This window comes from Scyliorhinus torazame, chromosome 4 (assembly GCF_047496885.1).
Source record: "Scyliorhinus torazame isolate Kashiwa2021f chromosome 4, sScyTor2.1, whole genome shotgun sequence".
Classification (NCBI taxonomy): Eukaryota; Metazoa; Chordata; class Chondrichthyes; order Carcharhiniformes; family Scyliorhinidae; genus Scyliorhinus; species Scyliorhinus torazame.
Window position 1 is genome coordinate 151,129,119 of NC_092710.1, and position 14,214 is coordinate 151,143,332.

General features: G+C 43.7%; 1 protein-coding gene across 3 annotated transcripts in view; it reads left to right on the forward strand.

Annotated features, from left to right (window-relative positions):
• grhl1 (grainyhead-like transcription factor 1) overlaps positions 1–14,214 on the forward strand; it is a 145,114-nt gene that overhangs the window by 21,175 nt on the left and 109,725 nt on the right. For all 3 annotated transcript variants that reach the window (XM_072498766.1, XM_072498764.1, XM_072498765.1), the window contains exons 2-4: positions 638–824; positions 4,321–4,388; positions 6,855–6,971. In XM_072498766.1, coding sequence (XP_072354867.1) covers positions 759–824; positions 4,321–4,388; positions 6,855–6,971 — 251 coding nt within the window. In that variant the 5' untranslated portion in view covers positions 638–758. The remainder of the gene's footprint in view (positions 1–637; positions 825–4,320; positions 4,389–6,854; positions 6,972–14,214) is intronic.

Consider the following 14,214-nt stretch of genomic DNA (forward strand, 5'->3'; position numbering starts at 1 on the left):
TTCCTATTTAAAATAGGATTGGTCAAACATGCAATGGGGACTGTCGACCTGCAAAAATAATCTTTAGATGTCAAGGCTGAGCAGCATTTTGAGTAGTTTCAGTCAACAAGTGCTTCAGACACACCCTCTTAACATACACTGAATTGAATGATTTAGGATGAGTAAGTAATTAAGGGGTAATGATACTGAGGACTGTCATTGTTTGCATTTATTATTAGATGATGTCATAAATCTACAATTTTTAAGGATATTTCAGATTGAGGCTAAAGATAGGGAGGGCAAGAAATCTTTGCTGTGTAGAGATGTCCAAGTTCCATACATATATATGAAAGATATTATGCTCACAATTTGATATATCTTTAGTATCTTCTGAGTGATCCTGTGCACCCGAGGCCAAAATGAAAAAATTGTAATGAAAGCTGAAAGAATATCATAAGCTACTGTTGCTAAACCTGTTTATCAAGTACAAAGAGCTGTTTGGAACCAACTCCAAGACTATGGATCTTGGGCGATTTGTTTATTTGATTACCGATGAACGCATTTATCTATTTCGAAACTTTTATGGAATTTTTTTTTTTTTTTTTAAACATTTTTATTTGGCTCAAGGGGCTAAGCAGGTTTTCTTCCCTCTTTGCAGCAAGAGAGCAGTTCTGGTGTTACAAAATGAGCAACTTTATTCCCAGAGGCGTCCATATACGAATGAAGATGAAGCATGGAAATCCTTCCTGGAAAATCCCCTGACTGCTGCCACCAAGGCCATGATGAGCATCAATGGTGATGATGATAGCGCCGCTGCTTTAGGCTTACTTTATGATTATTACAAGGTATGTGATTGCAGTAGACAAAATACTCCATCCAGAGAGTGACGCAGGCAATGTGTCTGAATCTTCAGTGCGCAAATCGTCCAGCCCTAGTGTAATTGCTGTTTGTTCACGATTTTTTTTCTTTTGTTTAAATTTAGAGTACCCATTCTTTTTTCAAGTTAAGGAGAATTATGCATGGCCAATACTGTTTGTTCGATGTTAATTGTCAATTTTTAAACTAAAGCTGTCCCACAAAACTGACCCCCAAAATACATCTGCCTTTGTCAACATCTACAAATTGATTTTTGGCAATTTAAATTGACTGATAAATATTGAAGGTAGCCTGTGAAATACATTGCTCTTCAGCTCTCCTAAACCTAGCAGGCAGATTCAGGGGGACAACTGTCTCCTTGCAACAACTATGTCAAACATTTAGTGCTGCCAGGATCTCAGGCACTGATATTAACACAACATTTTAAAAACATTTAGAGTACCCAATTACTTCTTTACAATTAAGGGGCAATTTAGCGTGGCCAATGCACCTAACCAGCACATCTTTGGGTTGTGGGGGCAAAATCCACGCAGACACTGGGAGAATGTGTAAACTCCACACGGACAGTGACCCAGGGCCGGGAGCGAACCCGGGTCCACGGCATTGTGAGGCAGCAGGGCTAATCACTGCATCACCATGCCACCCCTATTAGCAAAACATTTTTAAAAATGATTTAAAAAATTTAAAATTTTGAATCCTGATTTTAACTCCAAATGAAAGAGTGGCACCGGGGGGTAGTGTGTGTGGGCAAATAAATGTGACTGCACCATGTGAGCTCTCAGTCTTTAACTGCTGGGCCTCATTTCCATGTAAGACGTCAGATTCTCCCTTTGAACCTACTATCGATCACTTTTTCTTGGCAGCCCGGAGCGGAATGTTAGAACATGAACTGATTTGATTTGATTTGATTTATTGTCACATATACCGAAGTACAGTGAAAAGTATTTTTCTGCGGCCGAGGGAACGTACAGACTACGTACATAGTAGACAAAAGAATAATCACCAGAAAACATTGACAAATGGTACATTGACGAACAGTGATTGGTTACAGTGCGGAACAAGGGGCCAAACAAAGCAAATACATGAGCAAGAGCAGCATAGGGCATCGTGAATAGTGTTCTTACAGGGAACAGATCAGTCCGAGTGGGGAGTCGTTGAGGAGTCTTGTAACTGTGGGGAAGAAGCTCTTCCTATGTCTGGATATGCGTGTCCTCAGACTTCTGTATCTTCTGCCTGATGGAAGGGTCTGGAAGAAGGGGTCTCTGATAATGCTGCCTACCTTCCTGAGGCAGCGGGAGGTGTATACAGAATCAATGTGGGGGTGGCAAGCTTGTGTGATGCTGATCGACCAATGAGTTTATCTAGTAAATAGCTAAAGTCATGCCAAACTACAAAGGTTCAGGCTTAGTTAGCTGACCCTGAGTTAGGGGGGTGGCCAAAAAGAAAATCAGCCAGGGTTCCCAAGTCTGAATCACTTGTCATCCACTCCTATTGGAAGTGTGCGCAGGATTAGTCATCGATGTTCATCTCTCAGATATTTTTGAATGTTCTTCGTTGAGGCAATCGCATGAAGAATGTTTGGGTCAGTTTGGAGACTGCTTGGCCACAAAGCCATCAAGGAGGCGATCACATTTTCAGGAGAGAAGGAAAAAAAACAATTCAAGAAGGAAAAGATTAAAATAATTCTGATTGAAATTAAGAAATTGAATTTGTAGTCACTGAAAACTGTGTGTATTCGGATAGGATATGTCAAATAAAACATATGGCTCCTTTTTGAATCAGATCTGAGCCATTGAATGCTTAGCTTATTTGTGAAGTTGACTTCAACTCTGGGTAGGAGTAGCCCACTCAGCTCTTGGAGCCTGCTCCGTCATTCAATGAGATCATGATTGATCTGACTGTAATTTCCCGCCTACCACTGGTAACTCTTCACCTCTTGTTTATCAAGAATCCATCTCCTTCTGCCTTGAAAACATTCTAAGACTCTGCTTCCACTGCCTTTTGAGGACACGAGATGCAAAGACACTCCTCCCTCCAAAAAAGATTCTTCTCATCTGTCTTAAGTGGTCAATACCTTATTTTTAAACAATGAGCCCTAGTTCTAGATTCTTCCACAAGAGGAAGCATCCTCTCCACATCCACCCTGTCAAAACCCTGATATTTTATGCCTCTTCTAAACTCCAGTGAACGCAAGCCTAGCCTGTCCAATCTTTCCTCATAAGATTACCTGCCCATGCCTGGTATTAGTTTAGTAAACCTTTTCTGAACTGCTTCTAATGCATTCACATCTTTCTTTAAATAAGGAGACCTATAAGTACACAGTACTCCAGATGTCGTCTTACCAGTGTCTTCTGAAATGCAAGCACACCTCCCTACTGTTGCATTCAATTCTCCTCGCAATAAAGCGTAACATTCTCTTAGCTTTCCTAATTACTTGTGGTATCTTCATGCACTAGGACACCTAGATCCCTCTGCATTTCGGAGACTAGCAATTTCTCACCATTTAGATCACTTTTTTAATTCTTCTTGCCAAAATGGGCAATTTCGTATTTGTCCACATGAAACTCCATTTGCCAGATTTCTGCCCACTCAATCTATCTATGGCCTCTTATAGCCTCCTTCTGTCCTTTTCACAACTTATTTTCCTACCTAGCTATATTTGTATCATCAACAAATTTCGCAACCTTCCCTTTTGATCTCTTCATCCAAGTCATTTGTAGAAATTGTAAAACATTTGAGGGCCCAGCACTGATCGCAATGGCACCTTCCTAGTTTAATGAAATGTGAATGAAACAAAAAGTGCCAGGTTTTAATTCAACTTCTGTTTAAGGTAAGTAATTTTACATACCTTATGAGTTACTGTTCTGTTTATGTACAATATTAACCATGTCTCAGAAATGGTAGACTCTGGCTCTGAAGTTATGCCGCAGATGCTACTGAGTGAATATGAATGGATTTGAGTGAAATTCCTCCTGCCTTTTGTACAGAAATGATGCAACATGAATTAATTTCATTTTTTAAAATCAATTTAGAATATCCAATTAAGGGGCAATTTTAGCATGGCCAATCCACCTACCATCTGTTTGGGGTGAGACCCACGCAGACACGGGAAGAACGTGCAAACTCCACACAGACAGTGATCTGGAGCGTGGATCGAACCCGGGTCCTCGGCGTCGTGAGGCAGCAGTGCTTACCACTGTGCCACCCTGAATTAATTTTATTTTAAACTGAGATTAACCTAGCATAGAGAATTTTTCTTCAAGGGTGGCAGATGGCTCTGGTTGACAATTGGGCCCATTGTGCAATCTAGTCAAAATTGAGTGACGTGGCCAACTCCCAGAGTGCATTAATAGGCATTTGCTAGACGTATGGCATTAACAATAGGAAATGCATGTTGTGACTCCTGCCAATAAAATGTTGTTCATAACCAATTGGTACAAAAGCCTATAAATATATATTTTTTAGGTTCCCAGGGAGAAGAGGACAATGCCGCCAGAAAGGAATTCCAGTACAGACTCCGAGCACAATAAAAGGTAGAGATGCAGAAGTATTTTACCTATGTTTAAAATTATAGAAGGCCATGAATCCCATCATGTCTTGTGTTGGCTCCTTGGAAGAACTTTCCAATTAATCTTACTCCTCTGCTTTTTCCTGATAGCCCTACATTTGCTATATTTTTCAAGCACACATCCAATTCTTCTTTGAAAGTTGTTATTGAATCTGTGTTTGCCACTTTGCGAGGCAATGCATTCCAAATCGTCATAACTTGTTGCATTTAATAAAGCAGAAAATCCTGGCCTTCCCCAGGTTCTTTTGTCAACTAACTTACACTAATGCCCTTTGGTTACTGATCAATTGTCCATTAAAAACAGTTAAAATCTCCATAATTTTCAATACCTCTATTAAGCAGTTATTTTTGTCTGAGCTCAAACAACAATTGTTGGTTGCCTGTTATCCAAAACCAGCTGCTTATCCTGCATTATTACCAGTGAGCGGTGATCAGGAATGAGACTCCCATCTCATTTTTCTTTTCCCTTTCCAGAGAACCATATTCATGGCCTCAACCTCCTACCCTCCCACAGTGGACCCGATCTCCAAGTGGGTAAATCCTAGTACCAGGGCTTACAATGCACCATGCCCTCAAGTACATCTGGGGCACAGGAACTTCTGCCCCATACATTGATGGTTGGGGACTCTGGTCCCACAAAATCAACCTGCAAACTTTGATGTGAGGTTGAAATCTGGTCTAACCAGGTCCCAACCATTCCTGCTGTTCCTACTGTAACAGCCCCAGATTTGTGGACCTGATATATCTTCTGTTTGTGTAAAAGTCTTATGAGAACAAATCATAGAATTTACAGTGCAGAAGGAGGCCATTTGGCCCATCGAGTCTGCACAAGCCTTGGAAAGAGCACCCCACTCAAGCCGACACCTCAAATGAATGAAAATCGCTTATTGTCACAAAAAGGCTTCAACGAAGTTACTGTGAAAAGCCCCTAGTCGCCACATTCCGGCGCCTGTTCGGGGAGGCTGGTACGGGAACCTCCACCCCATCCTCGTAACCCAGTAACCCCCCTAACCTTTTGGACACTAAGGGGCAATTTAGCATGGCCAATCCACCCAACCTGCACATCTTTGGACTGTGGGAGGAAACCGGAGCACCCAGATGAAACCCACGCAGACACTGGGAGAAAGTGCAAACTCCACGCAGACAGTTACCTGAGGCCAGAATTGAACCCGGGTCCCTGGAGCTGTGAGGCAGCAGTGCTAACCAAATCATTCAGAAACCAAATGTTCGACACCAGACGTTATAGTTTGTTGCAGATGCAAGTCAGTATTTTAAGGTAAAAAAATAAACCCAGTCATTGATGTGGAATGTTAATTTTATTAATTTAGATCATGACATTAAAGGGTCATTCAGTCGATATAAACATTTGTCATAGGTGTTCTAAACCCCAGAGTTTCCATGAGCAATGCATTGGATGTCCCACAGAAACTGAAGCCTGAATATGATGCCTTTATTGGTCAATATTGTACTAATTCTTCAGATAATGGAAGATGGCAGATTTTATATTTTAGTGTGTTTGTCAATATTACAATGACTCTCAATGGGGATAATTTTACTTTGGCCATTATTGCAAGATATTGATTTGGCTGTCTGCCACACACACACAAATTTTAATTTGCATTAACTCCAATGTCAGAAGTGTGTGTAACGGCAACCGATCTGATATCAACCATTTATACACGACTATCGATAGTTACTGATATCCCCAATGTGAGTCACTGGGGTCTAAGCAGTGGGGATTACCACAGTTATCCAAGTAATGCATGCTGGCTGAGCTTGGATTGGTCTGATAAAAACGCGCACACACCCACAAGTGCTTGTTTGCATAAATTAGCTCTAGAAATAGAGATATGCCTGAAATTTAGTAATTATGGAACTGCACCAATTTTAGCTTTTGAGGTTCAGAAATATTCATCCACGAAAAGGAGAGGTGTAGATTTCTTGGTGTGCATGGCTGAGACCAGTTTCTAAGTAATAGAATGGTTCTTGTGCTTCAGCTCAAGGATACAATGCATGTTGGATCGATGTTCTGGAGTTCGGTGGTGTCAATTCAGAAGATCATTTATAAGTTTCACAACAGTTTTATCTTCTCAAAGGCTTTAACTGTTGATCCCCCTCTGAGTGGGTGGGGAGGAACCCATCTAAAGATAAATTACATACCATCTGAGGAATTAACTGACCAAGGGCTGAATCCTAGATGCTTTGTTATTCTATAAGAATTGGAAATTGTTGACATGTGGCTACCACACTATTCTTGCAACAAATCTGAAAGAATGGCCTGCTGTCCCAGGAACCTCTGGGGCAAAATGATGGATGTAGATTATGAATAATTATACAAACTGGCTTGATGTCTGATGTGCTTTATTTCATTGCTTTTTTTAAATTGTAAAAGGTTGTTAATTTATTTTCCATTTTATTTTACTCATTGAAGATTGCTAACCACCATGCACCCCCCTCGCCCGAGAAGGGGAGTGCGATCTGGCATGTTGCCTTCTGCACAGCCAATGCTGCTTTATGATCGACCAGAAGGAGGCACAATTCAAACCGGGTAAGATGGCAGTGTCCATTTAAAAAAAATTAAAAAAAAATCCTTCTCCTGATATGCAATAACTGATCGCATGGCTGATGCTATTCCATAGTTGGGAATTAACAAACTTTTGCACAAAAATGACCTAGGTGAATTTGCATATCTGTCAACCCTGAGTCTTGAACCATCACCTACCAGTCGGGAAGTAAGTTCACTGCTCCTTGTGTTCCAGGAACACACTTTTTGGCCATTTTTCTGGCCGTTCCCACCAGTGGGATTTTCTGGTCCTGTTGGTGGCAACCTCCAGCAGCGGCAGGTGCCGACAACAGGGAAACCCATTGACAGCCGTGGGACCAGATGATCCCATTGCCGGCCAATGGCGGCATTGACCGCCTTGACTACTGCCAAATAAATATTGACTATGCATAAATTATGGAAATAAGGATTTGGAGGACCATTCCTAAAACTCTGTTTTTGTTGCAAGTATTTCATAAGGTGTCAGGGAATAAAACATGTCATTGTGTCATCAAAAAGGTTCCAACACTTCTCAATATTGAATATCCAGCACTGATTATTTCAATTCTCCTGAACTCTCTCTTGGTATATGTATAAATGCAAACATTCCACAGTGGTGCATATAAGTCAACCACATTAGAAATCCAAAAGCCTTGCTGTCCTGTGAAATACACTTACTAGGTGATGAAACTACTTGTGCAGAGGTGAGAGTTGTGACCATGGGGAAGTACAGAGGAGCCGTTACACTCCTCGCTGAACCAGGTGGTGCTTTGGTATGGTACCAGTCCCTAAGTCTAATGGCTCCATTCATATCATCTGCATTGAAGTAACAATTCTCAACAAGGCAATTGAATGAGAAATACATTTGATGGCATCAGTGGATGAGAACTTGCGAAGAGCACCATCTTCACTAAACCTGATGACAATAGGTTTTGGCAGCTGCCACTGGGCAAGAGCCCAAACTCTAACTACTGTCTTAACACCCTTCGGACATTTTAACCATCGGTCATTTGGCATCGCATCAGTGCCTGAAACATTGTAAAGAATAATTTCCAATATATTGCAGAGGATTGACGGTGTTATCGGCCACATGGATGATCCATGGGCCAATGGATCAGAATAGTGAGAAACTGGTCAGGGGAGTCTTAAACTCACATAAGAGGCTGTCTTGAAGCTCAGTGACAAACTTGAGTTTCCTAGCACCATGATAAAGTTCCCAGGGCACATTATACAAGCAACTCATTATCATGGACCCTGAAAAAAAAAAAATGAAGGTTCTGAGGAAATTCCTGCCACCCAGAAATGTAACAAAGTCCCAAATGTTCATGGGCATGGTCAGCCAACAAAGCAAATTCTTGCCTCACTTAGCCCAGATAAATTAACCCCTTGGACATATTTTACAACAGGATCAGGTGCTGGACTGAGCACCAACAACTCATTCGAACAAATTAAAATGAAGCTACCCTTCTCAGAGAATAGCTCACTATGGCCCAAAATTTCCCACAATTGTGGCAGCCAGTGCATCTGCAAAAGGACTGGGAGCAGTGCTATTCCAGGTCCAAAGTGATGGCAAATGAAGACCTGTTTACTACACATCCAAGCCCAAACAGCTGCCAATCTAGACCCAAGCCCCCAAACTATCCCAGTAACCCCACCAAACCTTTTTGGAAATTGGCCAATCCACCTAACCTGCACATCTTTGGACTTTGGGAGGAAACTGCATCCCAGACGAAACCCTGGGCAGACACTGGGAGAATGTGCAAACTTTGCACAGACAGTCCCCCAAGGCTGGAATTGAACCTGGGTCTTTGGTGCTCTGAGGCAACAGTGCTAACCACTGTGCTGCCTTTGTGTCATTGAAAAGGAAGCCCTCACAGTGACTTGGACTGAGTGATTCTCCGATTATGTACTGGACCTGCAGTTTAAGAGTGAGATCGATCACAAACCATTAGTATTGAGCACACCAGGAAATACAAAAGTGCTACCCAGGAATCAGCGACTCTGGCTTAGATTCATGTGCTACACTGCTTAATGGAGTACATCCAGGATAAATATCAATATGACTGATATGATGTCCTGGATACCCACCACATACCCAGTACATGTAGACAAAATCCTCATTGCAGAAGTGACAGCCTTAAATGCGACAACAGACCAAAAAATCAGCTCAAACACAAGATAACGAGTGCATGTTCTGCTTGGACAGGTGGCAACCCCACCTTTAGACAATATTTCGAACAGCGGCACCATTTCAGTGCCACAGATGATTTCCTGGTGCCCAACACAAGAGCTGCCTCGTGCTCTCTACATAGAAGTCTTCCAGAAAATCCACAAAGGACATCTTAACATAACTAAGTGTTGAGCCAGGGCACAGCAATCTGTATGGTGGCTAGGGATTTCATAAAATTTGGAAACCATCTGTTTAATTGAGTGCCACCTAGCATAGCCAATCCACCTGATCTGCACATCATTGGACTGTAGGAGGAAAACAGAACATCCAGAGGAAACCCAAGCAGACACTGGGAGAACGTACAAACTCCACACTGACAGTCACCTAAGGCCGGAATTGAACCGGGTCCCTGGCGCTGAGAGGCAGCAGTGCTAGCCACTGTGCCGCCGTGCCGCCCTTAGAAATTCAGGATTTAAAGGAATACTCCAGAAAGTTCATGACAATGTTACTTGTCAAGTACTAACTCCGAAAAGACATTCTCTATTTAAAAACAAACTTCAGAGCAAGCCGGTATAATTAAACCCTCCACCATTGCCATCTTTGTTTAAAGGCTGAGCTGTGGAAAATAGTCGAGAGCTGGGAAGTAAAGTGTGATGATGTGACATAAATTATTTAATGTGGGAAATGAGAACTCGGAAAGCTAGAAATACAGTTTAGTCAAACAATTCACTGCAACAAATCCTGGACTGACTGCATAGTATGACTCTCGGCATGCCTTTAAGAAGAAGGTGGACCAGTTCCTAATAGGGGCACAGATCACACAATGTAGAAGCCTAGTGTGTTTATAGGTAACATTTGGCCCATGTAAATCTTGGGTTTGATTGGGGGATCGGAAAGGAATTTTCCAGAATTTATTTTCTGCCTCTTTACTTTTTGGAGATTTTGTGCTTAAACAAAGGAGATTACAATGGGATGAGAGAAGAACTAGCTAAGGTAGACTGGGAGCAAGGACTTTATGGTGAAACAGTTGAGGAACAGTGGAGAACCTTCCAAGCGATTTTTCACATTGCTCAGCAAAGGTTTATACCAACAAAAAGGAAGGAAGGTAGAAAGAGGGAAAATCGACCGTGGATATCTAAGGAAATAAGGGAGAGTATCAAATTGAAGGAAAAAGCATACAAAGTGGCAAAATTAGTGGGAGACTAGAGGACTGGGAAATCTTTAGGGGGCAACAGAAAGCTACTAAAAAAGCTATAAAGAAGAGTAAAATAGAATGCGAGTAATCTTGCTCAGAATATAAAATCAGTCAGTAAAAGTTTCTACAAATATATAAAACAAAAAAGAGTGGCTAAGGTAAATATTGGTCCTTTGGAGGATGAGAAGTGAGATTTAATAATGGGAGATGAGGAAATGAACAGGTTTTTTGGGTCGGTCTTCACAGTGGAAGACGCAAATAACATGCCAGTGACTGATAGAAATGAGGCTATGATAGGTGAGGACCTTGAGATGATTGTTATCACTAAGGAGATAGTGATGGGCAAGCTAATGGGGCTAAAGGTAGACAAGTCTCCTGGCCCTGATGGAATGCATCCCAGAATGCTAAAAGAGATGGCTAGGGAAATTGCAAATGCACTAGTGATAATTTACCAAAATTCACTAGACTCTGGGGTGGTCCCGGCGCATTGGAAATTAGCAAATGTGACACCACTGATTAAAAAAGGAGGTAAACAGAAAGCGGGTAATTATACGCCAGTTAGCTTAACTTCGGTAGTAGGGAAGATGCTGGAGTCTATCATCAAGGAAGAAATAGCGAGGCATCTGGATGGAAATTGTCCCATTGGGCAGACGCAACATGGGTTCATAAAGGGCAGGTCGTGCCTAACTAATTTAATGGAATTTTTTGAGGACATTACCAGTGCGGTAGATAACGGGGAGCCAATGGATGTGGTATATCTGGATTTCCAGGAAGCCTTTGACAAGGTGCCACACAAAAGGTTGCTGCATAAGATAAAGATGCATGGCATTAAGGGTAAAGGGCATGGATAGAGGATTGGTTAATTAATAGAAAGCAAAGAGTGGGGATTAATGGGTGTTTCTCTGGTTGGCAATCAGTAGCTAGTGGTGTCCCTCAGGGATCAGTTTTGGGCCCACAATTTACATAGATGATTTGGAATTGGGGACCAAGGGCAATGTGTCCAAGTTTGCAGACGACACCAAGAGGAGTGGTAAAGCAAAAAGTGCAGAGGATACTGGAAGTCTGCAGAGGGATTTGGATAGGTTAAGTGAATGGGCTAGGGACTGGCAGATGGAATACAATGTTGACAAATGTGAGGTTCTCCATTTTGGTAGGAATAACAGCATAAGGGATTATTATTTAAATAAAATATTAAAACATGCTGCTGTGTAGAGAGACCTGGGTGTGCTAGTGCATGAGTCGCAAAAAGTTGGTTTACAGGTGCAACAGGTGATTAAGAAGGCAAATGGAATGTTGTCCTTCATTGCTAGAGGGATGGAGTTTAAGACTAGGGAGGTTATGCTGCAATTTCTACCTTTGCCCATGAACACTTTATTTTCATTGCTGTTTTGTGCAGAGTACAAGAGAAACCCTGTTTAACCTCAGTGCCACTGTCCTACCTGGGGTGGGATATCGCGGTGCCACTCTCTTTCCCTGAGACCTGAGTGTGGGGGTGGGGGGGGGGGGGGTGCGTGAGTGGAGGTATCATATTATTGGGTTGGATTTCAGTGGAGTGGGGGGAGGGGGGAGAAAGACTCTGTGTAGGTGTGGAAATGGTGGTCGTGATCTAATTCTGGTATTTCTAATTCCATTCCCAGGGTTTCTGATTTTTATAAAAGCAAATTACTGCGGATGCTGGAATCTGAAACCAAAGAGAAAAGGCTGGAAAATCTCAGCAGGTCTGGCAGCATCTGCAGGGAGAGAAAAGAGCCAACGTTTTGAGTCCAGATGACCCTTTGTCAAAGCTTTGACAAGGGTCATCTGGACTCGAAACGTTAGCTCTTTGGTTTCTGACTTTTGCCAGCCATTATTTTATTTTAAAAAAAAATATTTTTATTGAAGTATTTGTAAAATTTTATAACTATAACAACAAAAAAAAGAACAGTAAACATTGAACATTAACATGGAGAAAAAAATAGACATTTCCCCAATCGGCTCCATCTACACACACCACGTGAAATAACATAAAATAACACTTACCCTCTTCCCCCCCCCCCCCAACCCCCTCTCGGAATGCTGCTACTCCCGACAGTTTAAATTTCTCCAAGAAAGTCGACGAGCGACTGCCACCTCCGGGAGAACACTAGCATGGATCCTCTTAAGGCAAACTTGATTTTCTCAAGGCTGAGAAACCCAGCCATGTCATTGACCCAAGTCTCTACACTTGGGGGTTTTGAGTCCCTCCACATTAAAAGGATCCGGGCTACCAGGGCGGCAAAGGCCAGAACGTCGGCCTCTTTCACTCCCTGAACTCCCGGGTCTTCTGACACTCCAAAGATCGCCACCTCTGGACTCGGCACCACCCGCGTATCAGCACCTTGGACATTGCCTGGGCAAACCCCTGCCAGAACCCTCCAAACTTCAGGCATGCCCAAAACATATGGACATGGTTTGCTGGGCTTCCCGCACACCACGCACATTTGTCTTCTACGCCGAAAAACCTGCTCATCCTCGCCGCCGTCATTGGGCCCGGTGGACCACCTTAAACTGGATTAGACTGAGCCTAGCACATGATGAGGAGGAATTGACTCTACCTAGGGCTTCCGCCCACAGACCCGGCTCTAACTCTCCTCCTAACTCCTCCTCCCATTTGCCCTTAAACTCCACCACCGGGGTTTCCTCCACCTCCAGCAGCTCCTGGTAGATATCCGACACCTTCCCCTCCCCCACCCAGGTACCGGAAACTACTCTATCCTGTATCCCCCGTGGCAGCAGGAGCGGGAAGGCCACCACCTGTTTCCTCAGGAAGGTCCGCACTTGCAAATATCTAAAGCCGTTCCCTGGCGACAGTTTAAATTTGTCCTCCAGCGCCTGCAGGCTGGGAAAGCTCCCATCGATAAACAGGTCACCCATCCTTGTGATACCTGCCCTCTGCCAGCTCTGGAACCCGCCATCCATCCTGCCCGGCAGGAACCTGTGGTTATTACATATCGGGGTCCAGACCGATGCACCTTCCACCCTCTTGTGATCCCCCACTGCCCCCAGATCCTCAATGCCGCTACCACCACCGGGCTTGTGGAGTAACCGGCTGGCGAGAACGGCAGAGGTGCCGTTACCAGTGCTCCCAAACTGGTGCCTTTACATGATGCCGCATCCAACCACTCCCATGCCGACCCCTCCCTCAGTACCCACTTCCTAATCGTCGCTATATTGGCCGCCCAGTAATAGTTGCAAATGTTCGGCAATGTCAGCCACCCCCCCCCCCCCCCCCCGACTGCGTTCCAGCAGCTCGCTCTTTACTCGCGGGGTCATACAGGAGGAGGTCATCCGCGTAAAGCGAGACCTGGTGGTGTCCCCGTCCCCCGTCACCCCCCCCACCGGACCAGCCCCTGACAGTTCCTTGAGGCTCTCGACTCCATGGCCAGTGGCTCAATGGCTGGAGCAAATAATAGCGGGGAGAGAGGGCACCCTTGCCTCGTCCCCCGGTGCAATTTAAAATACCCCGACCTAAGCCGGTTCGTGCGCACGCTTGCCACAGGCGCCTGGTACAGCAATCGCACCCACCGAATAAACCCAAACCTACCCAGTTTCTCCCACAGGTACTCCCACTCCACCCGATCTAAATCTTTCTCTGCATCCATCGCTGCCACAACCTTTGCTTCCCCTCCTTCCGAGAGCATCATAACAATATTTAAAAGCCTCCGCACATTGGCATTAAGTTGCCTGCCTTTAGCAAATCCAGTCTGTTCTTCCCCTATCACCCCCGGGACACAATCCTCTATCCTTGTGGCCAAGACCTTAGCCAATAGTTTGCCATCCACTTTTAGAAGCATGATTGGCCTGTAAGACCCACACTGTTCAGGATCCTTCTCCTGTTTAAGAATGACTGAGATCGAGGCCTGCAA